Here is an 11428-nt window from a genome sequence, read left to right as displayed (position 1 = left end):
TTGAGAACTCTTCAGCCCAAAACATTGATCAAATGGTGATTATTTAGTTTATTATTTAGATTAGTGTCGCCTGTATATAAGGCAACATAAACAATCATATTATTAGAATACATCTGAGTGAAGTAACAGTTGATGAGCGATAGGAAATTAAAGGCACATTATCCTCATATTACTACCAAAATGGGCATTGTTACTTCTGTTCCATCTGAAGAAAATCATTGCACAGCTATTCAGATTTAAATAACCTGACTACTGATGCACCCACAGACTTTTTCTCATGCATGTCCTCTGGTGATATACAGTCCCGTGTGGTTTCTGCACTCTGTTCTTTTCTCAGTCTCCCACGTCACTTTCCACAAGCAATCGAGACAGTATTGCAGACATTTTAAAGGATGTGGTCACCATTGGTCACCACACAAAATGATTTAAAAAAGTCAAAAACAAGAAATAGTCAATGGGTGAGAAGCCCAGAGAACCACAAATGGCATGTGCAGAAGTGAATGTTGTGTCTTCTGCCTGTTCCCACATATTTATAACAAGTCTACCATATTAGGGTATTTATACAAACCTCAAGCTACTTGTACTTTTGATCTACAATGTCAGAAAAACAAATATGGAAAACCATTTAAACAAGGCTTACCTGAAGAGGTGCATAGTTCTGTTCTTTATTTGCCATTAGATTAAGTTATCAAATTCACACATTAAACCCTGAGACATCCTGTATTTATTCTCAAAATGATCAACAATACATGTCTTGGTAGCCTAACCACAGGTTATGTCCATTTATGGAATGCTCAGTTCAAATGTTGCGTGTGTTTTTGCATATTCTCAATATGCCCACTTGAGGTTTCCTTCCACTATAGTAGGCTTAGATAATTGACAAATTGACATTAGCCATGTATCAATGAGTGTGCAGTATGCACATGTTTTCTCCCTACAATAAACTAATACCTCACCCAATTTTGGTTCCTGCACTTTGCCCAACGCAGCGTGGACAGACACTGGCTCCCATAGACTCGGAATTGGATAAGTGGTTAAGAAGAGGAGTCATTTGTTTAATTTTCCCATATACAGTCTCAGTGGAGGGGAAATCAGCCCAGCTCATAAACTTTGGGCACAAAGCAGAAAAGGCTGCCAGTCTATTTCAGAGCACACACTGTGCCAGTTTAATGTATAACAATCTAAAATCTAACCATCTTTAAAATATGCATGACTAGGGGGCTGATATTTGCCATATTTGCCACTTCACATCTCTGCTACTCGCGTTATGAGGAGGGGGGCTGAACACATGTGCTCTTCTGAAACCCCCTCTTAAACGGTGATACAATGGGAAACAAATACATTTTTTATACCTCCTATTTACTCAATCAGTTGCTTGTTTGCTTCCTGCTGCTGCCGCTGAGCTGCATGATCTGCATGTTGCGCTGCACTTAGAACATTTAAAAGCCTGTACAACAGCTGTCCTTTTGTCTCACTGACTTGTCCCGCGCGACGTTAAAGTGTCTGCGAGAAAATCACATCTCGTCTCCTTCCAAGCCTTCCAAGATTTTTTTCTTTTATAATAAAATAGAGAGAAAAACGAGGATATGGACCCAAGGTTCTGCAAATGTCAGCTCTGCCACCCTCAACTGTCAGACACAAAGACACTGAAATTAAGTGATGAATTCTAGCTCTCAAACGTATATAGGCACAATATAGAAACCAACTGCAGATGGTATGCCATTCAGTCAGATTAGAATGTGTTCATGAATTCCTATGATTAATATATATACACAACTATTTTAATACTCTGACTGCACACTGACTATAAATCACTTCTAAAATAAGACTGTAAAATAAATTTTCCTGTATAACCTTTTAGACATAACCATTTTATGTTTTACCTTAAAATATCCACAAAAAACCATCTATGCAGATGGAGACTATAATGTTAGAACAATGTAGCTGGCCCAAATAATATTTTGCAACATTTACCTTTTGAAAATAAATTCTTTCATATAACCCCCAAACACAGAGTCTGAACAGAGTAGAAATATGTAGTATCCATAAAATACATATTATTACATGGTGCAAAAGCTAATACTGAACTAAGCAAAAGAAATAATATTTACTTTAGCAACAATAAAGCAAACCGGAGTACCTATCAAAGAATAAATATACTGTAATAAGGAGGATATACACTGCAAATTCTGGAACTTTTCAGATATTAGTATACTGTGTTTTCATCTAACATGTTTGCTAACAGATTGCAAAGTTACTGAGCTATGTCCTTGAAATATTTTAGTTATATTATGCAGTGTAAAACTTGAGCTGTGCCCATCAGTCACATGTGTGCTTTTGTAAATGGTAATAGAATCAATCTCCTCCTAGACACTTATCTGCCATTTAAGACATTTGCCTGCTTAATTCCTTGAGCATATTACATTATCTTTTAAGAAAGTAGCAGAATACTACCGCTTGTTAATAACATTAAGGCCTGCTGAACTGTGTCAGTTGCATTATGTCATTAAAAGGCTTGTGTGTCAAATTTACCATCACAAATCATAACTATTGCATATAACTATCAGAGCAAAAATCAATTTAAAAAAGCCAATGAATGGAAAAATTCCTGTGTATATCAATGCATCTGTGTTTAATTTATTAAAAAATATGTTTGTATAAACACACTATTACAGGCATATAAGCAGCATCACAAACTGTTTGCTTTAGTCTGGATGACAGAACACAACACAACTAGTGCTGTTACATGCCTCAAAAATAAAGTCACCTGCTAGTAAACACACTGCAAAAAGTATTTCACATATTCAAATGTATTGTCATGAGTAGAAAGTACCATGAAATCCATAGGTGAATGTCTCCTCAGTACAATAACACAATAGGTACAAAGGTTTCAAAGAGAAATTCATGCTCTCTACGTGCATTTATGTAACAATTATGCTAAAACGTACTTTTCTCTTAGTTTCCATACAAATGTGAATAATATAGATCTTTTCTTCTTTGTTGGATAGATACATTTAAAAAAAATTAGAAATGATAACCTTGTTGTGTCACATTCTATCCAGATTCAGTTTTAGTGTATCATTCAGAGATTAAATTATATACAACGCCAGTGGCTTTTTAGTAAACATGCCGGACCAATCTTACACAGACTTTAAAACACTAGAGTTCTGAGAATTAGCTGGTCCAGTTTTTGTTCAGTATATGACTATTTTATTGACAGAAGATCAGAGGCTCAGAAAAGCTTGAGCAAAGAAAGTAAGCACTTAATTGTACACAAGCTGCCCACCCTACAATCAGTTTTATTCAAGATACAGTATAGTCCATATTAATATTTTTATAAATACCAAATGTACTGTACTTTGTCATCATCAATCTTGATTTTGTATAGAGCTCTTCCTACTGATCACTTCAAGATATAACAGACTGCTGGTATGGTATGGTAAGTGACCAGCTCAAAAGTCACATAGTGGCAGGTTGGTTTCATCTTGTGTTTTCAAGACCAGCTATTTAGCCACAGGGTACAAGTGCCTGCCTTCATGACCCTCCGCATCTTTAGCTGCATTTTTGCAAAACTACAGTGAGACTGTTGTGGTAATGCTCTTGTTGCATGCAAACATCCAATTCACACTTTAAAGACTAACAATACCTTCACTGAAACCCCAGTCTCTTCCCACACATGTTTTGTGTAGGCTGCCCAAGATGACATTCACCCTTTGCTGTCTGACTTAAGAGACACATTGGATGGGGTGTGCTTGAGTGTGTCTGCTAATGGGAGAGTCTTTTCATCTAGACGTTTTTCATTAGAAACCAAGCTGGCTTTTAATTGGTAATTGCTTTTTACTTAATCAAGACCACTTATTTATCTTTAGGTTCCCAAATAGAAAGCAGTGTATTTCAATTCCTTGTTTTTCACAAATTTAATAAATAAGTTACACTGCAGAAGCAACTCATACCATGTGAAATAATAAATGACAATGCAAGTTTGATAGAGAGAGCAACAGTTCTGATTTCATTAAGGGAGTTTGTTAATGTAAGCAGTCTAATAAAAAAACACAACAACACACACACACAAGGATTGCAATGGAAACTAAAAGCAAAACGGCAATAATATGTTACCAGGCAATATGTGCAAATTTTAATATGTAAGAAATAGTTAGATAAGAAACAAACACTTGGAATCTCTTAATTTTTAGCAAAAATAAAAGGTATTTTCCATAATAAATGTTTACTGCTATAAAAGTAGCTGTGTTTTATGATTGTTATTCGTCTGCACATATTTTTGTATACAAAGAATTAAGATAAATAAAATGGCAGTGTTCAGACCACGATGCTGCGAACTAGAGTCGTACATTCTACCATCTGAACTATTCTACATGCTATTCTGCAACCAATGTACAACAGGAAAAAGTTCACTTTCTGTTAAATGCAAAACATCATCATGGTCTCAGTTTTTGTCACAATTAAATTAACTTTTTGGTTGATCCCTTCCTTATAAAAAAAAAAAAAGTTGTCTTCAAATAACCAGAATTTCTTTTTCCACTCGGCTTTTATTTTCAAACACTGTTTTCTAACAGTTTCCCAATCCCCCCCAAAACCTGCAAATGTTGAACTTTTAATGTCCCTCTCATTTATCAATCACTATTTGAACAGAGGTCATCTGTGTGGCATTTAGTGCAGTTGGTCTTGTTCTAGATTATTCGAACAGAAGGACAAGAAGGGGGTTCGATCCCTGGTCATTAAATAAGTTCAAAATCTTAGGTTATGTTAAAGTTTTGTTTAAAATACGGTTTGTCATTTATTTATATATTTAAGAATGTGTGCAAATCTATTGTAAGTAAGACGTGGAAGCAAAAAGCTAGACATAACGCTGAAAAAAGGCTTAAATCACCAATCTTCCTTATAGGATAGTAGTTAACGTACTCGAACGGGTCCGACTTGTAACGTGACAATTCGCAAGTAAAATGAAAATCATAAATACGCAACTTTCCATACTTGTTTGTAAAAATTTATATATCAGCATCTCACTATTTAATATGGTATTTGCAAGCTACAATAAAGGCAATGTAAGCAACTGTTCTAACTTCAGTTGATTAACTGACCAAGGTATTGAATTGGACTTATAGTTATATACATTCTCATGTTTACCACTATAGTGCGCTATGTGTAAAACGCTATATTAAATATCAATCATTATTTCAAGTGTCACAACAATAACATTTTCAGAACGTCGGTTCACAATTATTTTGCCTGTGGTAGTGCACTAAGAAGAAAGAAGCAAACAAAACACGAAGCCTTAGCAGCTTACCCACCAATAATGTAGCGCCTCCTCAACGGAAACTGAAGTGCATTTCACCAATCTTGCAAATAAGAACTAGTCCTATGAATTTAAATACTGCAAAACTACAGCCTGAAGCTGCTAGTGTCCATAAGATTTAACTTCATTTACGATTTGGCAGGGGTGCGATCCCTTCACTTCACCCAACAATGCATTGCTTCATTAAAAGATGGTTATGCCTGTCCACAGTCTTTCTACCAGGTACTCGGAGCATTTCTATGTAAATATTACTTTAGTTTCATCAACTGAAATTAAGCTAATAAATCATGGCTTTTTTTTTAGACATTGAGTCATTAAGTTCTCCTCTGAAAGTTATTTTGATGATTTTCACATTTCACAACGATGTGCAGAGCATTTTTTCTTCTTTTTTTTTAATGAGTAGCAACAGTAAATGAAATTATCACAGTCCTTGGCAAAATAAGTGAGCTTTAAACAAAATAATTATTATTATTACTGTTATTTTTCTAACCAATGTTTTGCAGGGCAGATGAATTTCACCGTATATCAACACCCGGAATCTATCACCGTGTCCGCAGGGTCTAACATCACACTGAGCTGTTCCTTCACTGCACCGGAATTCGCGAACTTGACCCAAGTGAGATGGTATAAAATATTAAACCAGAGTGAGGATTTCCAAGTCATCAAAGAATCTAAATTAAAGTCAGTACTTGCTAATCGCTTTTACCTCAGCAATGAATCTTCAGATTCTCTGCAACTGCACCTGGCGCTTGTTGGTTCTGCTGATAGCGGCACATATATTTGTGAAGTAACGAGATGGATACCGAGTCCACTTATAAGAATGTCAGGGAACGGCACAGCTGTCACGGTGACAGGTAAAGAATTAGTCTGTATATCAGTTACATGAAGATAATAATATGAGAAAAAGGATAACGTTCACTCTATTGCAATCCAATATATTTGGGCCCTCAATGCAGTTTTTCATTTTATTGCTAAACGGTTTGTGACATACACTTAAATTCTACTGAGACATTTTCAGAAAAAAGTGGTATTTTAAAAAGGAGAGACCCATTAATACAGGTGCTTGTTTCAGATCATGAAATTGTATAGAATTCAAAAGGTCCTTGTCAAATCCGAGTCTGAAATAAAACCACACACTTTTGGAATAGAGTGTCAATAACCAAACACCGGGGAGGACAACCCAAAAAAATTAATAATGTGGTTGGCAAACCCATTCTTTTCGTGTTCTAATCGCCTGCTTATATTTAAGCAGATCATCTTGAGAGACAAAATACAAACGGATACGCAAAATAATACTTATTTCTACACTATAAAAATGACCATAGAAAGGCATTTTGCCAAACTGAATTTTTAAAAGTACCAGTACAGTGTTTGCAATAACATTGTGTGTGTTATACATTTTAAAGGTTTTATAATGATTGCATCCGTTTTTCACTCGCGAATTTCTGGTGCCGACATTTTTACGAAAACTTCCACGTTTTGTGTTGGTAATGTGTGACTTCCCCCCTGCTATAGACGAAGACCCTGTCGTTATCGGTTCCAGGAGCTTTTTGACAGAAGTTCTGCTGTACAGCGCACTAAGTTTAATGCCGCTGATCGTCGTGGCACTAATTCTGAGGTGCACAAGAGCAAAGAAAAGGGGTAAGAGGCCAGTTATGTTCTGCATATTATTCAGATTCGTTGAAATATTTAATAAAGAACTATTACTATCTTTAATTCTTTGTTGTTTATATGTTATTTGTTGGTTTTAGTGTATTCATGGTTTAATACTTTCTTCAAAAATCTTAGTGTGCCTGGTAATTTCTCTTTTTTTTTTTTTAAGAAAATCAATATTTTTATATTTTTATTACAGGTAGGGACTTAAATCCGAATTCCGACCAGGAAAAGAATTCTGTTCTGGTAATAAACAATAGCAATAACATAAAATGTAATCTTTGGATTTGAAACAACGAAAATATGGAATTCAGAAATCCATGTTATGCAGCCTTACTTAGATGCGCTGCACAAATATTTAAAGTAATTGTGAACACTATATAATGTTTGTATAGCACACAAGTTAGATAATATTCTTCTCAATACAGAATAAATCGGAGAAGCCTTCAGTAACCAACGTTTGTTACGCAGAAGTGGCATTTCTGAAAAAGACGCGCCGGGGAGAAAATACCAGCACCCACAACAAGGTATGCAGCGATCGAATTGTTATGAAATAGTGAACCCTTAATGTTAGGGCTGGGACAGTTTTCATACTGTTCTTGCCCTGTATCTTAAATCAATCCTTCCATTATACGATATATAAAGGAAATTGGTTAACTTTCATCCACTGTCCACAGCGAGAGTACTCGTCTAACGCAGCAAGTCACTGTAGTGTTCTCCTGATCACGAATCCGTATACGTTTATTACGGTGTTAATCGATCCATCCACGCGTTTTTCCGCTTAATATTGATTATAATGTCGTATTAAACAAATCACTACAATAAATATCAAGTGATGAAAACTAAAACGTGCACTTTTATCATAGAAATAATTTACATTAAAAGTGAACTTACATTTTACGACTGTTTTACATTTGGTTATGAGTTAAGATCGAGTTTTTTTATATGCAACATTCTTATTTTATATAATCTAACGTAACAGCAACCACCCTATAAATCCACCCTACAGCTGACAGAATAGCAAGACCAACAATATTTAAAATATACTACACTTTACAATCACTGTGATTCATCCATCCATCCACCTATTTTCATTCCGAATATCGGAGAGACGGAGCCTCTTCCTATACATTTATAAACAGATCAAATGAAACCAATCCTGGCTAGGGCGTCAGTCAATCACATGGGACACGCTCAATATACCTACTAATCACTTAACACGTCTCTCCAGATCACACGGATGCCCATTGTTCTATAATCCGACATAAGGCACGCTTTAATACAGACATGTGGGTCTAACTTGGTCCCAACAATTAACCTAAAGCGCACGTCTTTGAGCCGGAGTATCTGGAGAATAACTATGGGAACACGGAGCGAACAGTCTTCATACCGACGTACAGCACAACACGCTCATTGGTCAGTGAATCCAGTTACTCGGAGCTGACAACGCACTCCGTTTTATAGTCTATATTCGGATTTATAGATCCAGCGTTCTAATATCCCGGGTCCTGCAAGTAGGAGGCAGATAGAGTTTTCACATTTTCCGCTTATCTGCGCGGCATTTCCTCCGTGTACTCTTATTTCTGCAATATTTGAAAGGGTGCGAGTCAGGCTAACTGGCGATTCCAAACTGGCCCCCCTCTGCGGGTGTGCGAGTGGGAGCTGCGAGATACTGGCGCGGTGTTCGGACATGCGTTATGTTCTATTCTGCCATAAACATCGGTCTCTCACAACCCTAAATTTGACCGGAATTAGCACTGCTATGTATATGTAGACAACGTATTGTTTTATTGCAACACAATCTGTTACAGCTTTCCGAACTCTCAGTGAAAAAGTCGAATACAATAAATTAAGATATTGCATCGGAACCCGCACATTTTAACAAATGATTATCGTGAACGCAGGTAAGGAACCAGAAGAGATAAGAATCGTTTATTTTTATTAACCAAGCGATCTGTTGCGGTGATGAGTTAACTTTGTTGTGAGATTTTGTTTAATTTGACTATGGCTAAAAGCAAAGGTCCATAGGTAAACGCCGATTGCCGATCGAAATGGACTCAAAACACGAACACGAAATTGCATGTCTTTCCGAGGTTTATTTTGTATTTTAGATTTCTTCACAAAAAGGACAAGGCGCTGGTAATCCGACTAGTGCACGGTCCATGTTCGGCATTTATGTTCAACTGTGTGTTATTGAGGGTTTCTTTGAATCCCAAACACTAGCATTCTGCATATAGGTTAGGTAAACTGGCGATTCTGAACGGGATTCATGTGTGTGCGATAGAGTGCGTGAATGTGCATTGGATTGCACACGTCTTCTGGACTGAGTTCCACATTGAGCGCCAGCTCGCTCAGATAGTCAAATAAGAAAACACGGTTAGAAAACGAATATTTGGGTACATTACTATATACAGATACTTACTGAAGACATTAAATACGCATCTTTTGCCAACGTAGCAATATTTTTTTTCCAAAGAAAATGCTTTTGGGTTATACAATTTCACATGTTTTTTCTCACTGCAGATAGTTCCGGGAGGACCACAGTCAAAGGTAGCAGAGACCTGCGTGAAGAAGTCCGAGGAGCGGCCTGAGATTGTATATTCTTTAATCACACAGTGTAAACGTTAATATGCAATTAAACACTCCTTTACCGCTGTCGCCGTGAAGAGTGCCAGTTTTTTTTAAATATATTCCATTACAAGAATATGCATTAAAAGTGTATTCCGATACTTTTTAACCTTGCATTTATTCCTGCCCCTTACGTTTAATTGTCAGCAAGAAACGTAGAGGTGTATAGATGGATAAACAGTTTTATCCATCACATGGCCACCTGGTATTTACATGCTTACAACTGAGAAAATACAAATTTCCTCTAAGGCTTTTGTCCTTAATCAAATAATAACAACAACACCGTTTAAAAAGGGGTTCCAGTCTAAGTCAACCTTGATCTGCATGCAACATTAAACTAGTGTCTGGTTTGAATTCAATAAAGGCTTTCAAATGAAACTTGGAGTGTTCCGCAATGCGCCTACTAAGGGTACCAGATACCTGTTAACTTTGTGACTGTTGAACTTGTGCCAGTCATGCCATGCCATGCGACGTTTTGAGTGTGACGTGAGCTATACCAGTCTGTTATCTGCATTACAGAAATGATGCCTACATTTTTATGCATTTGTGCTGAAATCAAGCATCTCCCTGCGGCTCTTCCGGTTATTATCACAAAATAACGGAATACACAATTTATAGAGCATCACATTAAATTAATTTGTTAGGCCGATGGGAAGCGACCCATAACAAGTTACTATCTGTCAGTGCCCCAATCATATATTAATAACTTGCAAGAAAAGGTCTACAGGTCTGCAGTCACTCTAAAATAGCTTTACAATAGACAATATATACTTTTAAATACAGATTGTTTTATAAACAACACCTTTACATTCACTTTAAAAAAAATAAAATTTACCCTCATTTTGTAATGGCTAATGGCTTGGGCTCTCTTTGTTAACACGTAGGAGGAGCTTTGCCTTAAATAGGACCTCCAGTAGACAAACAAAAACTGTGCTCCCCTTTCAGTAGCAAAATTAGTTAAGCCGATGGGGTGTATCAAAAAACCTATTGGTAAACACATCTTAAAAAGTTACGTGAACATGTTTAATTAACTACCTTCATAATAATAATAATAAAAACCACATTATATCTCTCTACTATATAAAAAAAATCTTGGGACGATAGATAGATAGATGCTTGCACGAATATTATACTGTAAAAATATTTTATTATAACTGGTAGAAATTAAATGTTTTAAACTTTTGACTGTTTTATGTTTAATTGCTAACTTTCGTACTATTTAGATTTAGAAAAAAAAGCAGAGAAAGCAAACTTTAAGGGTAATGTTGTGCTGCTGACTCACAGAGTCTCGCGTTTAAATATCAAACTAAGCACATTTTTTCTTTGTGTGGGTTTTTTCCCCCCTCTTAAAGACATTTAAGTGTAGCTAACTGGCAGATTTAACCTGACCCAATTAGGCATGGGAGGGCATGGTACTCATCCTTATTCTGTTAGGGGTTCCCTGGGATAAGAAAGTTAGAAAGTTAACAGATAGACAAACACGTTTCATTATATTGTCTTTAATATGAGGATGTCCTTGCAGACAAAATTTGGATTTTTAATAGCTCAGAGTTTAAATTATAATGCAAGAGGCGTTTTTAACAAAAGGCATACCCATTTTACATTCTCTTTAAAACACTAGATTACTGGAGTCATGGAGAGGATAGTTTTGTTAAACTAGTGATTATTTTGATAATACAGTATCAGTGAAACATTTGTGCTGCCAAAGATTAACAAACGGAATGCCACAATTAGTGTAAATAATCAAGTATACTGTAAACAATGCCAGAATTTATACCATCCCCTGTGCCCTATGTCCTCTTACTCAGTGATAGCCATTTTTTTCTATTTGTC

At 36.1% G+C, this 11428-nt stretch overlaps 1 protein-coding gene across 2 annotated transcripts in view; it reads left to right on the top strand.

The window, feature by feature from the left end:
- LOC114669033 (uncharacterized) overlaps window positions 1-9653 on the top strand; it is a 32337-nt gene extending 22684 nt beyond the window's left edge. Inside the window, exons 1-6 of one of the 2 annotated variants that reach the window (XM_028825131.2) lie at window positions 5171-5536; window positions 5818-6168; window positions 6830-6955; window positions 7167-7213; window positions 7396-7494; window positions 9491-9653. In XM_028825131.2, coding sequence (XP_028680964.1) covers window positions 5485-5536; window positions 5818-6168; window positions 6830-6955; window positions 7167-7213; window positions 7396-7494; window positions 9491-9595 — 780 coding nt within the window. In that variant the 5' untranslated portion in view covers window positions 5171-5484 and the 3' untranslated portion in view covers window positions 9596-9653. Of the gene's footprint in view, window positions 1-5170; window positions 5537-5817; window positions 6169-6829; window positions 6956-7166; window positions 7214-7395; window positions 7495-9490 lie in introns of those variants that run through there. The other variant, XM_051921595.1, reaches the window with a different exon arrangement.
- The last annotated feature ends 1775 nt before the right edge of the window (window positions 9654-11428 follow it).

The sequence above is a fragment of the Erpetoichthys calabaricus genome, chromosome 18 (assembly GCF_900747795.2).
Source record: "Erpetoichthys calabaricus chromosome 18, fErpCal1.3, whole genome shotgun sequence".
Lineage (NCBI taxonomy): Eukaryota > Metazoa > Chordata > Cladistia > Polypteriformes > Polypteridae > Erpetoichthys > Erpetoichthys calabaricus.
This window is presented reverse-complemented; position numbering and strand designations above follow the sequence as displayed.